General features: G+C 38.7%; 1 protein-coding gene across 1 annotated transcript in view; it reads left to right on the plus strand.

The window, feature by feature from the left end:
* Nucleotides 1-20,574, plus strand: part of SEL1L2 (SEL1L2 adaptor subunit of ERAD E3 ligase) — a 109,723-nt gene that overhangs the window by 33,821 nt on the left and 55,328 nt on the right. The window contains exon 3 of the mRNA XM_043479521.1: nt 5,469-5,637. Within this exon, the coding sequence (XP_043335456.1) occupies nt 5,469-5,637 (169 nt within the window). The remainder of the gene's footprint in view (nt 1-5,468; nt 5,638-20,574) is intronic.

Raw genomic sequence — 20,574 nt, forward strand, 5'->3', positions numbered from 1 at the left:
TGTTCCTTCTTTCTAAAATGTAAACGAGAGCCTGTCACTTAAAACCCTTCGTTGTCTTCCTCTTGTCTTTTGAATAAAATGTCAACTCCTTACCATGTGCCTCCATGATGTGACCCCTATTTCTCTCTGCCTTTCTCTTTTATAATTCTCCCCTTAGCTCACACTCCTTCAGCTCCTGGGGCCTTATTTCCATTACTAGAACATACACATTTTGTCCCCACTTTAGAGCACTGGTACTCACTACTCCCTCTGCCTACTAGGATAGAATAGGCATGATAGAATGGGATAGAATAGAATGCTCTATTCCATATCTATGCAGGACTGCTTTCTTTAAAAGCATTAAACTCGTGTCGTTAAACTCTTGGCTCCAAAATCACCTCTTCAATGAGGCTTCTTGGACATCCAATCTAAATCACCTGTACACCAATCCCTCTTCTCTCTGCATTTCACTCCTTTTTACATCTTCTTGTTTTATTCTCTTCAAAGCATGTATTGATACCTGCTACTAACTTGTTCATTTTTTCCCACTGGTTATTTATTATCTATTTACTCACAGATGAATGAAAGCTCCATGTGATCAGCAAGTTCTGTCTTATTTGCCACTATGTGTTCAAATCCTAGGGAATGCCCAGAATAAATGTGTTGAATGAATGAATCACTGATTTGTATAGAAAGAACAAGATTGGTTCATTACTTATTTTATACCTGTTGCCTACCCAAGACTATTTGATGAGGCTGATAAAGTTCCATTAACATTAGTCATGTTACTGTTGTCAAAATTCTATTAAAGAACTAGCATGGAATTTGGGGCTAACTTACACTCAGTATCAAATATATCCCAGGCAGCAGTTGGGTCCTAGGACATGCTATAATTGCTATTCCCCGTCTTCAAGTGAAGTTAGTTCAGAAAATGTACGGCATAAAAGTGTTTTCTACTAGTAAAAAGGTTTCTGGGTATTCTGCTTAAGAGATAAAAGAAATATATTTAAAAAAAACTAACAATGTTTAGTGAGTGTCTAGAATGAAGTCATAGTTCACCAATGAACAGAGCAAATTAAATAATCAGAATACATAGATCCTGGTAGTTTAGAATCTGAAACAGAAAAATAGAAATATTAATTTACATAAAACACAGCCATATAATAATAATAATGATAATAATATTTATTCTAATTTCTTATTATTCCTATGTAAAAGGATCTTCATATGTATTAACTTATTTGATCCTCATGACTATCCAGTGAAGTAGCCCCCAGTGGCTCAGATGGTAAAGAATCCACCTGCAATGAAGGATACTCCAGGGAAGATCCCATGCAGAAGGAAATGGCAACCCACTCCTGTGTTCTTGCCTGGAAAAATCCCACGGACAGAGGAGCCTGGTGGGCTACAGTCCGTGGGGTCGCAAAGAGTCAGACACAGCTGAGAGACTAACACTTTCACTTTCACAGGGCAGCATTATTACCCCCATTTTACATTTACATTTAATAGTTTACATTAACTGAACTGAGTCACAGAGAGGTTAGTTAACTTGCCCACAGTTAGACACATCTAATTAGCGGTGAATAGAAAATACTATGAAGAGAATGGAAATAATAGTCTTAAAAATCTGTAATACATTTCTTTGGGGATGTGAGCAATTTGGATGAACAAGTTACCTGTTTATATGTTAACAAGTAATCAAAGTTTCTTGTGTTTAAAATGTAAAATTGTGTGTTTTTAAAGAATAAAACCAATTAATTAACTTCCAAACAAAATAGAATAAACCCTTAAGTCAAATCACTAGCCTTAGCAGGATACCTTACTCTTTTAAACATGAAGCTATTCAATGTGCATCCCATATCCCAGGACTGTTTTTGCTTGTGCGTTTGTTTGGTTTTGCTTTCAGGCAAAAAAACCATAGGACTGGCCCTTCTTTGGAAATGTCTCTAGGTACAAGAAGCATGAAAGAAAGAGTGTGTAGTTGCTCAGTCATGTCCGACTCTTTGCGACCCCAGGCTCCTCTGTCCATGAAATACTCTAGGCAAGAATATTGGAGTGGACTTCTATACCCTTATCCAGGGGATCTTCCCAACCCAGGGATCGAACATGGGTCTCCTGGGTCTATGTCATTGCAGAAAGATTCTTTACTTTCTGAGCCACAAGGGAACATGCCAGGCACAAGAAGAATGAGCTAGCCACAAATAAATTAGGATTAAATGTACAGTGAGACAAATTCAACCTTCTTTCCTCCAAGTCCACAAATCATTTAGTTCCTCTTGAGAGAAGATGTTCCTACTCTTCCTGTGCTTTAAGAAAGCAAGGGATTTCCCCAAAATAAGGAAATCCACACATTCATTAGGATTCCCTCTACTCAAGACACTCTATATGAAATGAGAACTACACTAAAGAGTTTACAGTGCATCCGGAATTAGCTGAGTAGATATAACATGAAATACATGATGTAGAATCATCTCAGCTGTTGCTTATGAAGAAGGGAAGCTATCACAAGGTCCGAGGAGAGGGAGATCACTATGGGTCAGAGAGAAGTGGAGTTTGAGTTGGGTCTGGGACCAGGCATGGTAGTTGGGATAACAGGAAAGAGGGAGCAATGAAGACTGTGTAAGCAAGGGCTTCAGGAGGGAGGAAAGAACCTGTTCTATTTGGGGAACAGGGAATAGAAGAGTTTGGCTGTTGCAGATGTTCAGGCAGGTGTGGGAGTAGTAAGAAATAAGATTACTATGACATTTTTAGGCCATACTCTGAACAGTCTTAGATCTTGTGCAATGGAGTTTGATTCTATCCTGTTGTCACTGAGGACCGAGGGCTTGTGAGCTGGTCAGTGATGTGTTCAAATGGATCCTTAGGAAAAGCTCATCTGGCATGAATTTCAGGAGGCGGGGGAATGAAGCGGCAGCAGAGCCAAGTAAGACATTATCAAAACACTCTGTCACTCTGATTAAGAGCTATATTCAGTCTCTAATGGGCCTTGGAAGTTTGAAAACATACTTCCAAAGCACATACTTTAAACTTGGAGTTTAAAAACATACTTCCACTGGGTTTGCCGTTTAAAAACTAAAAATACACATGAATCGTCTTTCCACAGAAAATCCTGCCAAGGGTACATCTGAAACATATCAAGAAACCAGCCACTATCACCACTTCCATCTACCATCTTCTGACTTGACTGCCACCATCAACTCTCGCCCAGTTTACTTCAGCAGGCTCCCTTTTTCCCACTCTTTCTCCAACGTTAAATATTCTCCACACAGTATCCAGGGTGGTCCTTTGGAAATTTAAGTCAGTCAGCATTGCTTTTCCACGCAGAACACTCCCCAGGTCTCTGCTTCACACAGAATGTGATGGGCAATCCTGAGGGTGACCTCGGAGCTGCCGCTCTGTCTTCTCATTTACCTGCCACTGTATTCTGCTTCAGCTGGGCTCTCTTACTGCACCCCTGCTTCCTCCTGCTTCAAGTCTTCTCTCTTTGCTATTCCGTCTTCCAGGACTCTCTTTCCCAAGGTGTTTGTATGACTAACTCCCTGCTTCCCCACAAAGGGGTCTACTCAAATGCTATCTGAGAATTTGTCCCTTCCCATCCATGTCAAAAACACCCCAACTTCGATCAATTCCATCCCTTTCACTCTTGCTTTTTTAAACCTCCTTTAATCAGTTGACTCTTCTTCCCCACCAGAACCTCAGCTTCATGAGGACAGAGAATACTTTTGTTCATGGCTATCTCCCCAGATCTTAGAACAGGGTCTGAGATAGACAATAAATACTTGCTATTGAATTATGTAATCTTTTAAGACTTAGAGGAAGGCTCTCTGTCTGCTGGGGCTCCCTGATACTTGCTCCAACTGGCTGTGGTTCTGCCCACTCTTGCTGGGTGAGAAAGGAATGAAAATTGGGAAACAGCCTCTGTAGAAGGAGGAGATAGAAACAGCAGGCAATCAGAGGCATTTGCCAAGCTTCACTGCCTCCTCAACTTAGCTGTTGGCTATTTTTGAGTTGAAAAATTAAATTTCTTATAATAGCAATAACATGATAATCCCATTGTATCACAGATGCTGTAGGCCCATCAAAATCCATTTTCTCTTCCTCATGACACCCAAATATCCCAGCTCCCTGTGCAGTTGGGTGGGGCCATGTGACAGCGTCAGCCAATGGAAAGTGGATGAAAACACTGTCTGCCACTTCTAGGTCTGGCCTATAAAAGAAAATTGAACAAAGCAAATCAAATGTAACAAAGCAAAAACAAAGAAGCAACAACAACAAAAATTTTCTGCATAAGATCTTCTGTGTTCTTTCCCTTTCTGTCTGCTAGATATCAGTCAACACTCAGGGAAATCTTGGAATCCTCATGTTAAAGCTAGCATAGCCTCTGTCTGCCCAGATCCCTGAATGATAGCATAGAGCAGAGGTGACATTGACTTGAAGACCTGGCTATTGATTCTGAGCCATTGTATACTGTGGGTCCATTTGTTAACATATAATATTTGTCCATTTGTTGTCTATTGGTAAGTTACACCTGACTCTTTGCAACCCCATGGACTCCTCTGTCCATGGGATTTCCCAGGCAAGATACCGGAGTGGGTTGCCATTTCCTTCTCCAGGGGATCTCCCCAACCCAGGGAGGACACCCACACTTTTAAACAATTCATTGCTTACGTAAAATTCAGATTTAACTGGGCATCCTGTATTTTTATTTGCCAGATATGGCAAACTTATGATATCGTAAGAATAAAGTCAAGTATCCATACAGAGACTTGTGCATGAATGTTTATAGCAGCATTATTTATAACAGTGAAAAGGTAAAACTAGCCAAAATGTCCACCTGTGGACAAATGGGTAAACAAAACGTAGTGTATACATACAGAGAATCGTATTTGGCCATGTGGAGGAATGAAGTGACGATACAAGCTACAGCAAGGATTGAACATGAAAACATTATGCTAAGTGAGAGAAGTCAGTTACAAAAATTCACCTACTATGTGATTCCATTCACAGGAAAGTCCAGAAGACGGGATTGTGTAGAGACACAGAAGGCAGATTAGTGGTTGCGGGAGGCTGGGAGCAGAGGGGATAGGAGTAGAGGGAGGGTAACAGTTGAAGAATTCATGGTTTCTGCTTGAAGTGATAAAAAATATTCTAAAGCTGACCATGGTAATGATTGCACATTATCCGTTACTGTTCTAAAGACTGTTGAATCATATTAAATGTATAACTATAGGGACTTCCCTGGAAGTGGTTAAAGGCTCTGGGCTTCCAATGCAGGGGACTCAGCTTTGATCTCTGATCAGGGAACTAAGATCTCACATGCTGCATGGCATGGCCAAAAAGTAAAAATAAATGTTTTAATAAACAAGCAAATGTGCAATTATACATTTATATTATAGTATATGAATTATATCTCAGTAAATCTATTTTTAAAGAGCCTGTTTGTTTCATTTCAAAACACATAAAATGAGCAAAAATGTTTTTCTTTGTAGGTATCAGTGAACAAAGTCAAACAAGATTTATCAAATATATTGGAACAAGGAAAGCCAATTAACGTAATCAGTAAAAAAGAAAATCTCTTAGAAAATAAGAAGAATCAGCATAAACTAAGACGAAAAGGAATTCGAAATAAAGATCTCTGGAAAAGAAATAAAGATCACTGTAAGTAGAATTCCCTCTCACATATAAATTTAAAATGACTTCATGTAATTTAAAATCAAATTTTATAGCTACTTTCCAAGAAATCTTGGGATATAGTCATAAAGATTTATACTCATGAAAGCCTTAAATTTTGTTAGCTTCTATCCCCCGACTTGATTTGGAATTTGTACCAATGGATAACAAGCAAGGTAGGACTCATGGATAAAAAAATCTGTAATTAGGTGAATAAAACATTTATCAAATATTTTGCTAATGGAAACTCTCATACTCTAAAGAAAACTGAAGTTAATACAGAACCCTTTTTTTCTGGTCTAGCAATCTAAAACTCTCTCTAGTAAAGCCATACCTGATTAGTTGATAGATTTCTCTGGTACAAGAAGAGTCTAGAAAAATATAAATAATGTCTCCATAGGTTCTGTGTGCAGGAGCTAACTGGTGCTCAGTTATAAAGCTTAAGACACTTTCAACATTCAAATGTGGAACGTGAAAGCTTTGTCTCTTCTAATAAATATGAATGAGTGTCTGTCATTTAACATCTTATGTAAGAGAGGGAATCTTCTTTGGCAGAGAAAAATTAAGAACACCAGTTTTTAATGGCATTATAAAAATAATATGTATATATCTTAAAGTTACTTTAAATCTAAATCATGAACACTGAAACATACATTTGACCATTTTTTGACATAGAAACATGGCCTGCCTTTTGTTTAGATTGGTATTTCCAGTGTAAACCGCACTCAAACTGTATTATCTATGATTTCCTGTTTCAGATTTTTAATGAAACAAAGTGCTAAAAACATTTATGGAACAACTATGAGCAAAATCCTTCCAGATATTTACTGACTTTCCCCCCAGTCATATATAAATGGTTTACCTACAATTAAATTTGATAACTTTTAGTGGCTCTCCTTATCACATTTTTTCATAATATTTCGATCACTTTACATAGAAACATTTTCTTTTTGCACTTATTTTAGTAAGTTTGCATATTGTTTGGTTAAATTCTGTAATTATAATAACAGTACAATCGATACAAATAGATTTGGCAACAAGCAATCCTGATCTTTGGCAAATATGCAAAGGGTGGGAACAGAAGTAACACCTATACCAAAGAGCATCCCACTAGCCACAAAGCATTCAATATGCTGCGGACATCAGTCCATAAGTTGCATAGAAGATATGAAAGTCATTGATTAATTTGGTGAATAAGGTAGGTAGGGAATGATAAAGTGAGCTTCTGCTTTTTAAAAGAGTAACTAAGGTCATCCTTCAAATGAGATCTTTTTCCCTTATATGGAACTGGTTGTATTATGCCTAATAATAATAAATAATAAACTGAGCATCTCCCATATTGTTTTAATGTTTAGTCAACTTAAGATAAGTTGTATAATTTCCACTTTATAAGGTGTGAAACTTGCAACACAGAGAAATAAAGTAATTTTCTTAGCAGTATAAAACCATTATTTAATAGGGAAACTAGAATTTTAAGTTAGTCTGGTGCCAAAATCCTCTAGCTCTCAGGGGACCATATGCATCTTACAAAGTAAGTGGACAGTATTTTGCAAGTAAGCATGGGACAAGTGCTTTTAACCCCATGCTTCTCAAAATGGCTTAGGGCAAATATTGAACTAAATGGCAAAGATGCTCAATTTCCTGAGCACAAAATTTACTTGATAATTTTAAGGGAAATAAATAATTGTAAATATAATAATTGAAAACATTTTCATTTTAGAACTAATGGTATAATGTATACAGTATATTTCAAAATTCACAGTTTGAATTATCAAACCTAAGACTTTAAAAAAATGTTTTCCTCTCCTCCACATCTCTAGGGAGTATACATGCATTCATCACTGCCTATCTAAATGTTTCAAGAACATTTGAAAAGCCCTGTCTTGCAATAGTCATAAATTTACATAAATTAGAAAGTGTTTCCTTCTGGCATAAGTATTATAAGTATTGGAAAGTGATCACTACTAATAAGAGCAATAATTAGAAATTAAGAACTAAGGGTTTCCAGAAGAGAGAGGTTAGTTTTAGAGCTGGAAAGACTCTTACTAACTGTAGTCTCTGCTTGATCTTTATGAGTCTTGCCTTGATAAAGATTTAAAATTTTTAAAATCTTAATATTTTAAGAGTATTTTCCCATATTTATTCCAAAAGATTGGTTCACTGCTCAGTTGAAGAGTTGGCTCTATATAGGACATAAAAATGTTGACATGCATGTGACTTGAAGTATCAGGTAGGATTTTTACAGGATATAAATGACACATTTAAATTGAGTCATATTAGTTCAGTTCAGTTCAGTCACTCAGTCATGTCTAACTCTTTGTGACCCCATGGACTGCAGCACGCCATGCCTCCCTGTCCATCACCAACTCCCGGAGTTTACTCGAACTCATGTCTATTGAGTCGGTGATGCCATCCAACCGTCTCATCCTCTGTCGTCCCCTTCTCCTGTTGTCAATCTTTCCCAGTATCGGGGTCTTTTCCAATGAGTCGGTTCTTTACATCAGGTGGCCAAAGTCTTGGCGCTTCAGTTTCAACATCAGTCCTTCCAATGAATATTCAGGACTGATTTCCTTTAGGCTGGACTGGTTGGATCTCCTTGCAGTCCAAGGGACTCTCAAGACTCTTCTCCAACACCACAGTTCAAAAGCATCAATTCCTCAGCACTCAGCTTTCTTCATGGTCCAACTTTCACATCCATATATGACTACTGGAAAAACCATAGCTTTGACTAGACAGACCTTTGTTGGCAAAGTAATGTCTCTGCTTTTTAATAGGCTATCATGGTTTGTCATGGCTTTTCTTCCAAGGAGCAAGCATCTTTTAATTTCATGGCTGCAGTCACCATCTGCAGTGATTTCAGAGTCCAAGAAAGTAAGTAAAGTTTAATCAAGGGCCTATTTCTGAAAGGGCACACAGAGTGTAGAGAATCCACAAAATAACCCTCCCCCCCCCACCAGAACAGTAACAGCAATCTCATTACCACCCCTAGGTCTGAGGGGTCTTAGGGCAGCAGTGGCTACAGCGATTCCAAGAAAGGAAGCAAGAGCTGTATGGACAGGGCACTCTAACAGAAGTATGACCTTAGGTCAAGGACAAAGCCAGCCCATAACAACCCAGACCCAGGAAACCAGGGCATACTTAGCTCTCTTCCTACCCTTCAGTCTTCCAGGTGGTGCCTCTCAGCCAAATCTAAGCAGAAGCTAGAGGACAAACGAGTCCTTTGAAGAAGCCCGTGTGGGCATAGAGCAGGGTGGAATGGCTCTAGAAAGACAATCAGAAGACAACCAGACTTTTTCAACAAGGGAAATGAAACAGCATTAACTGAAAGGAGGAGGACTTTTAGTGTCATGCATTAGAAGCATAGTTATTAAAAGTAATATTATAGAATCTTAGAATTAGGAAATGTTAGTGGTCATCTCGGCCAGCATCTTTCATAGATATTCCAGGCAGATAATACCAGCTTCTACTTAAATACATGTGACTAAGCTCACTGCGTCATACGGGGCAGCCTGTGACATTATTGAAGATCTCTCTTTCTTATAAAGTTCTTAACTTACATTAAACCAAAATCCCTTCCCCATAGTGATCTTAGGCAGCTGGAGCAGGACAGAATCATCCTGCTATGGATATGGACTCCGGTCACGGAGCTGTTGTCCCCATCCCCACTGAAGCCTGTGCTGTGTGTGCATTTTTTCTAAGATTCAGGTAACAAAGTTAGAGCAAGCTGAAATCTTTTCTCACCTAAAAGTACTACGCCAATGTATCAATCAGGGTTCAACCAGAAAAAAAGAACCAGTAGGTGATATATATTTGAAGACTTATTGTAAGGTACTGGCTTACATGATTATTATGCGAGCTGTCGAGGCAAGTCCAAAATCCCTGAGGCAGTTTATCAACAAGGCCTGACAGGAATTCTTGGACAGGACCTGAAGCTGCTGTTCACAGCTGGAATTTTTTCTTCTTTAGAGAAACCTCAATTCCATTCCTAAGGCGTTTCAACTGTTTGAATCAGATCGACCCAGATCATCTAGGATAACTTCTCTTACTTAGATGTGCCTGCTAAATTCTGTCACAGCAACAACTAGATTCATGTTGAATTTAATAACTGGGGACTATATCCTCACCAAGAAGAAACACAAAACTGTCCATCACAACCAAGTATCTCCTCATCCTTATGTGTTCATCTAAATTTTGGAATCTAAGTGAAAGATTTTACATTTATATCTATTGTGTTTATTTGGGATTATTTCAACCTATTGATTATATCAATCAAACTCTCCTAGTTTTCTGTCATTCAAGTTTTTGATGAGCATGCCTATCAATCTTTTATCCAAATCCTTGTAGAAGGTAACAAGGCAGGACCAAGTTTAGAGCCTAGAGCCCACAATAATCCACCATAAATCTCTATTATTATATTTACCCACTAATGACAGATAAAAATCTACATGTGATGAGGTTGAAAACATAAAATTTTAGTTATGAGAATGCCTTATACAGAGTGCACTGCCCTTGTTTGGGAAGGTGCCTTAATAAGCATCGGTAGACAGAAAATAGGCAACCCCCTTTTCCTGTTCCCCCATCTCCAACCCCACACAGAAGTCTGGTATCAGGGAACTGTAGAATTAGCAGTTAATAAAGCAGAGAAAGCCATGGAGAAGTAAACCTTCCTTAGAGAGAAGGCTTACAAGTTGTAAAGTGAACCAGGAGCATGGGTTATACATGGTCATTGTGCTCAGTCACTCAGTTGTGTCTGACTCTGGGCGACCCATGGACTGTAGCCCACCAGGCTCCTCTGTCCTTGGGATTTCCCCACCAAGGGTCCTGGAATGGGTTGCCATTTCCTCCTCTAAGGAATCCTCCCAAACCAAGGCTTGAACGAGCGTCTCCTGCACTGGCAGGCAGATCCTTCACCACTGTGCCACTCGGGAAGGCATGCATGTTATAGAACTGGCTAAAAACGTTGTTAAATTTCATTCCCATTCAGTTTCTGTTTCAACATTTTGTGCATAAGATATCATAAAACATGGGATATAGGTGTTTCATATAAATGCTACTCCTCAGACTTCAGAAAAGAAAAACGAGATTTAACCTAACATTCTCCAAACAACTGCCTAATTCATAGTGATCATATCTCCTCAACTCAAGGTCATAAACTGTGCATAAAAATTTGTTCAAAAAATTAGAAATTAAGGAGGTTGACATCAAGCTGTTTCTAGAATATGAATATGTTTTTCCACATATTGAACGTAGAGGAACTATTTACCAATTTTCAGACCTCTACCAGTTTTTCCTTTTCCTAGAGGTTGAAACTATAAACAATAGCATTTGTAGTCCCTTTACTTCAAGGCAAGAAGTAATTTTGTCTGTCATATTTAATATGAATAAATATTTGCTGAATTAAATTGAGTTGAATTCTTCCTGTACCTTTACATTCTAAGATGTAAACTCAGACCTTCTGAATTCAGGTTCAGCACTCTCTATAATATAGGTGCTATATAAAAATAATAAAACTTTAGGAATTCCCTGGTGGCCCAGTGGTTAGGATTTGGTGCTTCCACTGCTGTGGGCCTAGGTTGGATCTCTGGTCATGGAACTAAGATCCCACAAGCTGTGTGACATGACCAAAAAATAAATGAATAATAACAATAAAGCCTTACATTTTTAGAGTACATTTGAATAGTGTTTTAGAGCTGAACACAATACTTTAACATCCCATTACAATTTTTTAATGGCATGCTCATTTTCTCTCAGGGTATCATCACTATAATTTCAACAATTAATACTTCCTTCTGAGTCAGAGTTGAGTCTAATAATTATCTTTGTTAAATTGTTAGCAAGATAAATCAATAATTAATCATGCAGTGGGAACAGTGGAACCTATTCCTGCAGGAAACTGGAACACTAGCTTCTTTGTCCTTCCTGACCAGATCCTTCCTGGCAGTTCTTGGATTTAAGTCATCATTAATTTTGGTGATCAGACCATATCACTCCTTCGTGCTTGGTTGGCAGGGGGCGGTGTCTTGGAATCTTACTTTAAGCCAGTCTCCACATTTTTTTTTCTCACTTCTGGAGTCTGTGACCAGCTAGGGTAAGTTTATCATTTGATAAACTTTATTGACTTTGGAATGTATGTGAGGACCCTGGGAAGTGCCATGCAGATTCTCTCCGCAATGGGGAATTTGTTGCCCAGTTGCTGGGAGTATAGTTCACAGACAGCCTTCAGCAACAGTTCCTTCAGGGATTATCTTAGGTGCAGACAACTGCATAACCCAAGGTTATGCCTCCTTCCAGGGAAAGCCCACTTCCAATGACTTTAGGAAGCCCACTTCCACTTCCAATCAATTTAGGTGCATAAAGCCTTGACCATGTCAGCCTAATTGGGACAAGTTAGAAGAGACATGTTAACTCCAGAGCACCCTGTGTGGTCAGGAAAGGGTTTTACTGGGCTTTTTACCATGTGCAAGCTTGTCCTGTTCACCATGTGACAGGCTGATAAATCAGGAGATGCACTGCTGGGGTGAGGAATAGTGATTTTATTCAGAAAATCAGCAGACCAAAAAGATGGTGGATTAGTGTTCCAAAGAACCATCTTACCTGAGTTAGAATTCAGGCTTCTTTGGTATTAAAACTTGCTGAAAACTTTTTCGTGTAGGAATCCTTTATTCTTGCAGCTGTCCAACCAGATCTTGTCACAATGTTCCTATAAACCTATTATCCTTCAGCAAGACAATTGTTGTTTTCTGTTCTGCAACTTTTTAACCCTATATGAATGGGAAAGTGTTATGCCTTTAAAGATCAGAAACTTGAGAATAGGCATTGATGTATATTTCAGGCTACAGGCAACATTCTTTTACAAAGGATGCAGAGCCAGCTTGAAAAAGCACAGGCAGTAGAGCACAAGGGTTAGAGTTAAAGGAATGGCTGCATTGTGGAGTCAGGCTTATTCTTTGTTACAGGCCTGCATCATAGCTTCTCTCTCTGCCCAATCCAGCTTCTCCCCCAGATACCCAAGGCTACCTCTTAATAACTAACCCCAAAAAAGTCTGGTTATCAGAGAACCCAATCTGTGTACCCTTTAATAGCTTTCCTATTACTTACTGAAAGTTTTCTCTGAATCAACACGTTTTGCAAATGAATTGATTTTTTTTTAAATCACTGAAGCTCTCCTATTCTGCAAAATGGTGATCTAACTCAATATAAAAATCCTACTGCTACAAATAGCTAAAATTTACACCTAAAGTATACCAAAACTCTTTTTAAATGCAGAGCTGAGCTCACAAGAAACTGAAATCCCCAGGTGCTAGAAATAATGGAAAATAAACCTATAAATTGATGTTTTGGCAAGCTGTGATCAGAACTGGTAATGGATGAGCCTTGAGTTTTAATCCTAGGCTGGGGAAATAAAACAGACATAAGGATTTTTGACAAGAGAATTGGAATGAAGAGCTATGAGTAAAGCTAAGAGTCTCATAGAGGTGTGCATACAGTGAAAGGGGAGATTAGGAAATACAAACAAACCACCCACCATTACAGGCAAATATCAAGGAAGCTGTTCCCCCTCTTGGCTCTCACAAGGAAAAGCATCTCCCTGGAGAAAACTTACACCACATCCCTGCACCTTATATAGATTTGAATTTGAATTTATGCCACCCGGTATTTTTGTGAATACTTTTCAAGCCAATATGTTCACATATATGAATTTCCTTCCACCAATAAGTTGATAAATCTGGAAATCTGACAGAAGCAGCACAAAATCACTTTTTGGAGAAACATTTCCACAATTTCTACATTAAAAACCTTATTGGAGATAAGCTTGCATGAAAAAAAATTTTTTAATGCACCAAGTTAAAAAAATTCTATTCAGGGAGAGTCAGTTTGCAAGTACATGCATCCACCCACCCACACACACACCCTTCCCACACACACACAGTATAAGGCATAGACCCCTCAAGTTTATGAAAATAAATCTATGAAATAAACATTTTTAAATGATTAAGAAACCATAAGAAAAAAGAGAAGACATCATGAAAAACAAATGACCATCTGTGCCAAAGAACCAAAGAGAACTAAGGAAAAACAAAAGCATATTCATTTAAATTAAGTGAGCAGATGGGTAAACAGAAAAATTAGACACTGTTGAAGAGAACATTAATGAAATAAGAAAAGATCAGAAGAAATTGCCCTGAATGCAACTCAGAAAGAAAATATGAAGTGAAAAGAAGAGACCTTTAGATTAAAATAAAAATATTGTACTCAGTTGTATACCATTTTCAAGACATGTACTTTAAGCATGACACAAAAAGATTTAAAGTGAAAGGACTGAAATGATATCGCAAGCAATACTAAGTGAAAGACAGCTATTATTAATTTTATACAGGATAGACTTAAAAGATAAAGACACTTAGTAGAGAGAAAGTATCGTCACATAGTGTTCATAAGAACAATTCACCAGAATGATATGATGCTGATCTTGAAAAATTAAGGAAAATCTGTTAAACTATGAGAATTAATAGAGTTTGGAAAAATTGCTAGATTTAAAAATTAATATATAAAACTCAATAGCATTTCTGTATATGATATATGAAAAGCAAAATATGATGAAATTACTTAAGTATTATTTAAAATAACAATAGAAAGTAAAAGGTACTTAAGAATAAATCTAATAAAAGATATACAAGATGTTTGAGAAAGGGAAAAGCATAAAACCTTTTTGAATAATATATAAAAGAAATGAATAAATAGTTATTATGATTGTGAATGGGAAAATTCAAAATTGTAAGATATTATATCTTATTTCAATTACAAATACAATTACAATATTCAATTACAATATCTTACAATTCAAAATTGTAAGACATTCTATCAAATTAGCTTAAAAATTGATCAAGAGGATTTTCATGGTATTTGACAAACTAATTTTAAAAGTATATGTGAAAAATGGGCAGAAGACCTAAACAGACATTTCTCCAAAGAAGACATACAGATGGCACATGAAAAGATACTCAACTTCGCTCATTGTTAAAGAAATGTGAATTAAAACTACAATGAGTTATCAGGTCATACCAATCAGAATGGCCATCATCAAAAACCTACAAACAATAAATATTGGGGAGTATGTGGAGAAAAGGGAACCCTCTTGCACTGTTGGTGGGAATGTAAATTGATACAGCCACTATGGAAAACAGTATGGAGATTCCTTTAAAAACTAGCAATAAAACTACCATATAACCCAGCAATCCCACTACTGGGCTTATCCCCTGAGAAATCACAATTCAAAAACACACATGTACCCCAATGTTCACTGCAGCACTGTTTACAATAGCTAGGACATGGAAGCATCCTAGAAGTCCATCCAGAGATAAATGGATAAAGAAGTTGTGGTACATATATACAATGGAATATTGTTGTTGTTTAGATGCTAAGTCATATCCAACTCTTTTGCGACCACCTGGACTCCTCCAGGCTCCTCTATCCACGGAATTTCCCAAGCAAGAATTCTGGAGTGGGTTGCCATTTCCTTTCCCAGGAGATCCTCCCAACCTAGGTATTAAACCCACATCTTCTGAATTGACAGGTAGATTCTTCACCACTGAGCCACTAAGGAAGTGACTGTACAGTCCATGGGGTCACAAAGAGTCGGACATGACTGAGAAACTTTCACTTTCATTTCCACTTTCACTTGCATTCATACAAAGAATTTTGACCAGACAATTGGCAATGTTAAAATGAATGAATGAAGCTTGCTTGAATCAAGATGAATAAATCTCAAACCGTGAAAAACTTAGCTGCAAAAGATATACAGTATGATGCTATTTATATATAGGAATAACACTGGGTACACGTATGTAGTAAAAGAGCTACACAGTGTACTTTCCTAGTGGTACAGTACATAAAAATCAGCCTGACAATGCAGGGGACACAGGTTCGATCCCTGGTCCAGGAAGATTCCACATGCCGCAGAGCAACGAAGCCTGTGTGCCACAACTACTGAACCCAAGCTCTAGGGCCTGTGAGCCACAACTACCAAGCCCACCTGTTGCACCTGCTGAAGCCTGCGTACTCTAGGGCCCATCAGGCCACCACTACCGAGCCCGCGTGCCGCAGCTGCTGAAGTCTGCACGCCCAAGAGCCTTGCTCCACAGCAAGGGAAGCCACAGCAGTGTAAAGCCCACACAGCACAACCAAAGAGTAGCCTCCACTCTGCACACCTAGAGAAAAAGTGTGCACAGCAACGGGACACCCAGCGCAACCAAATAAATAACTGGAGAGCCACAGAGCAACTTCCGGAAAACACCCACCTCTGAAGAGGGAGCCAGGGGCAGGTTTGCTGGGAGGAGGCTTGCCTGTGTCTGTACATTGTTTCCTTACAACTGATACATAAAACAAATGAGGCAACATGTTACCATCTGTTAAACTGAGTGTGTCAGGCGGGGAGGGTGATAGTGAGGTATGTTCCATTTTCTGTGATTTCTTTGTATGTTTGGAATGTTTCATGGTTATTTAAAAAAAAGAAATTAGCATCACTTGACATAAAAAGAATCTACAGGTGAATATATATTAGGTATTTTAACTATCAAAGTTTTAAAGTTTGCGTGTGTACTGAAATTTAAATAACTGAAAATTATTTTATGGGGTGAGATAAAATTGGGAGAGTAGGACTGACGTATATACACTGCCATGTGTAAAATAGATAGCTCGTGGGAAGCTTCTGTGTACCACAGGGAGCTCAACTCAGTGCTCTGTAATGACCTAGAGGGGTGGGTGGTGGGAGGGGTAGGAGGGACGTTCAAAAGGGAGAGGATATGTGTATACATATGATGCTTTTGAACGGTAGTGTGGGAGAAGACTCTTGAGAGTCCCTTGGACAGCAAGGAGATCCAACCAGTCCATCCTAAAGAAAATCAGTCCTGATTATTCATTGGAAGGACTGATGCTGAAGCTGAAACTCCAATACTTTGGCCACCTGGTGCAAAGAACTGACTCATTGAAAAAGACCCTGATGCTGGGAAAGATTGAGGGCGGGAGGAGAAGGGGATGACAGAGGATAAGATGGCTGGATGGCATCACCGACTCGATGGACATGAGTTTGAGTCAACTCCGGGAGTTGGTGATGGACAGGGAGGCCTGGCGTGCTGCGGTCCGTGGGGTTGCAAACTGAACTGATAGGGGACTCACTTTGTTGTAGAGCAGAAACTAACACAACATTATAAAGCAACTGTACTCCAGTAAAAAAATATCCTACATTCCCTTTGGGAATCAGTGACCTAAGGTGCTACAAATTATCATGTGCAACTAAGTGTCAACCCAGCCACTTCCAGCAGGCACTCTCTTCCACCCCAGAGGACATGAATACAGCATGCCACTTTCTTTTCTTGCCCCTTCTGTTCCTACTCACTACTGAAGGTCTTTCCATTATTCAAGGCCTCCCATAAGCATTGTCTTCTTACATAATCATGTCCAAACCAACCAGACTGTGAATTATCATGTGTGTATAATGATGCTCTGAATCATCAAGACCTGGTTAAATCACACTCATTATCTTGTGTTGGGGAAGGTGGAGAAATATATTACACCCTTTTTAGACGGATTTACATCAGAAAATAGTCAAAATAAAAAGAGATATGATTCATCTAATGGGGAAAATGATTTATATGAAACATATTTCTCAAGAGTCAGGTAAATGAAGTATTACTATAAAGAAACAACTTTAAGATACTTTAAACAATTACAGTAAATTTATTTTTAAAATGTATTTTGGACCTTTTATTCAAATTTTTCATCATTTGATAATAACTTTGTGTTTAACACATGATTCTGCATGTTGTATAGCTCTGAGAAATAGTATAGGCTCTGTGCGTATGCCAACTCATCTGTAAAATGACAGCCAATGAGAAAATTGCCTACAACTGAAGTGGTTTATGAATATTAGCACCTATTATAACTATATCTGTGTATTATTTGATGCTTCACTTTTTCTAATGCATGTCTTTCTGATAAATTAAGGATTTTTAGATCATGAATTATATCTTTCTAAGTCAGGATCTCTCATTTTAAGCTTTGCTTAGTAGATATTTGAAGAGGAAAAAAATTTTTTTTTACTTATAATTTGTCTACTGTTTCCAAGAAATACCAATGGAGGTATTTATGTCTGAGGACAATGATCTGGGGACAGAATGAATAAATTTGACTGCTGTAAATATCTGTGCTCTATTCAAGTGTATTTGAGTTGATGGCATCTTTATCTGACTAAACTCTGCTGAGTCATTCTTTCTTGGGTGGAATGTTATTTTTAGAAATGGATCGTTATTCTCCCACCTTATCTGAGATTGTATCTTTCTAGCAGACGTTAAGGGCAAATTGAAGATCTCTTCTGATGCATTATTCAGAAAATCAGAAACTGAAGTTGGTTTATATTAAATACAATTAAAATTAGATAGATGCAGTGTCTGTGGAGGCAAGCTTTTCTGCAGAGCAAAGATTTTCCCATTTTATCTTTCTGTATCATTTTAATGGTGAAAGCACCTGACTTTTAGTCAGAGTAGAAGATATTCATCTCCTTTAACTCTCAGTGTCAAGACATTCTTTTAACTCTCAGTGGTCCTTTATGTGATTCATGAAGTAATAAAATTTGAGATTCAAACTCAGGAATTTATTATTCTTTTCCCTTTTATTTTTCTATATCATTTAGATAATATTTATATACTTGAATTTAAATGTTAAAGTTTTAGATTTTCTGATGAAACATTGAAGAAAGTGAGTAATACAGATTAAGGCAAGGGAAGGAGCTGAGCAAAGATAGTTTCAGGAGAAGTTTAGGATTTTGAAGAGCAAATTGCACTGGAGGATTGTCCCCATCCCACAGGCAAGGGGGCTGGGGTCTTGTGCTTCCACATCCATCAGTCAGTGGCTAGAGGCCTCCAGCGCCCTGCAGGGTTAAATATCCCTGTTGTAAGACCTTGCCTTTCTTGCTAGACCTCCTGGATTCCAATCAACTCCATCCCTATTTCTCCTCAGCCATTTACCAGCCACATGTAGAGCCATTGCACCGATATAATTTCAAACTCAAAAACAGCTGTCTCTGATCAGGGCCGTCTTCCTGCCACTTCTTTTCCCTCTGTCTTTCTCCTAGCGGTCCTGCCTTCACCTTCACAATGCCCTGAGTTGCCTCCTCCCTTTCGTCCTTCACATCTCTGTCCACTCTCCTCAGTATCATTTGCTGCCAGCTTTGACTGCCTGGCCAGCTATGACCTGCAAGCTCTCCGTCTTCATTTGAAATACACTGCCCACCCCAGTTCTTTTGTACCAACTGTTTCCTCCAAATGGAGTACCAGTTTAATCTTCTTGGTCTGGCAAATTCCTACCTACCTTTGGAGAACTGTCTGAAGTGCATTTCATCTGTGAAGATTTCTTTCTTTCACTAAGCCAGAGTAAGGAACCTGAAGTGGGTGGGCATTTGCTGTTTGTGGGCTTCCCATCATCTGTTTTACCCTTCTCACCATCCCAATTTCCTTTTGTGGAATTAGGTTTCCCCCAGTGGATACATTCTTATAGGAATGTAATGAGATGCCTTGTCTTCCCTACTAGACCCATCAGACTCATCAGGGAGCTGGAACAGAGAGAGGAAGGTCTTAAAAGGATTGGATCCTGGTCCACCCCAGTGGCAGCATTTGCCACTGTTTGCAAGGATGCTTTGATTCCTGATCAACCCCATTGAATCTGTGAACCTCCTAATGAGTTCCTTTAGCTTAAGTCAATCAGATTGGGTTTCTGTGGCTTACAAACAAAGAAGGCTCCTGTATTCCCACAGTGCCTTCTTATGTAGAGCCTACCAGATGACCTTGTAATTTTTGGTAAACATGTTTGTCTCTGCCAGGCTAAGATACAATGTTTAGCATTGTGTCTAACACATGGTAAGTATCAATTCATACCAATGAAATGAACAAGGGAATGTATGAATGGCAGAGAAGGAGTTGTCTCCAACTTCACTCTTTCTTCTTCTATCTGAAACAAGCAAGTGGGCCATTTTTCTTCTAAAGATTTGCTTCTAGTCCTTATGAATGAGAGGATTCTGCATGAATTCCACAGTGACAAGTGACAGGAGTTAAGAAATAGACTTGATTAGAGAATTTTACAGTTGAAGTGTCAGCAGGAGGAGGCATAGATTCCTGTTTCGCCCATCATCTTAGAAAGGTGATCTGGATCTAGAGATTGATGGTTACTTGGAAGGTCCACCAACTACATGGTACTTTGAGTACAGCAATGAGAACACAGCCTTGTCAGAGGTGGGCTACTTGGGCATCTGGTTGCCTAGGAAATTCAGAGGTCCAGCATCTGGAAACCTTGGATGCCCGTGGGAAATCTCAGTCCTTCTTGCTTTTACAGGGTAGCCACTGATCTGATCAGAAGCTGAGTTTGGGTGCCTCCCTTCTTATGCCGAGAAGAGACAGCTTGTTTTCCATGTGATACCGAGTTAGCATCAGTATTAGTTTGCCAGAGATACCATAACAAAATACCATAGGCAAAGTGGCTTAAGCAGCAGAAATGGATTTTCTCACAGTCCTGGAGGCTGGAAGTCCGCAATCAAGGTGTTAACGGGTTCATTCTAAGGCTTCTTTCCTTGGCTTATAGCGGGTCACCTTTTCACTGTGTCCTTACATCTTCTCTTTTCTATGCCAGCGGGCTGCTGATGTTTCTTGTGCTTAAACAGACACCCAGTCATACTGGATTAGGGCTCCACTCAAAGAGCCTCCTTCAGTCACTTCCTTAAAGACCTTACCTCCAAATAAGGTTACATTCCGAGGTACTGGGGGATGAGACTTCAGCATCCAAATTTTGGCGGTTATAATTCAGCCCATGACAGTCCCCAAATTAGATAGAGAATAATAAGACAGACAAAGTAATAAAATGTCTAGAACCGTCTACAGA

Source organism: Cervus canadensis, chromosome 10 (assembly GCF_019320065.1).
Source record: "Cervus canadensis isolate Bull #8, Minnesota chromosome 10, ASM1932006v1, whole genome shotgun sequence".
Lineage (NCBI taxonomy): Eukaryota > Metazoa > Chordata > Mammalia > Artiodactyla > Cervidae > Cervus > Cervus canadensis.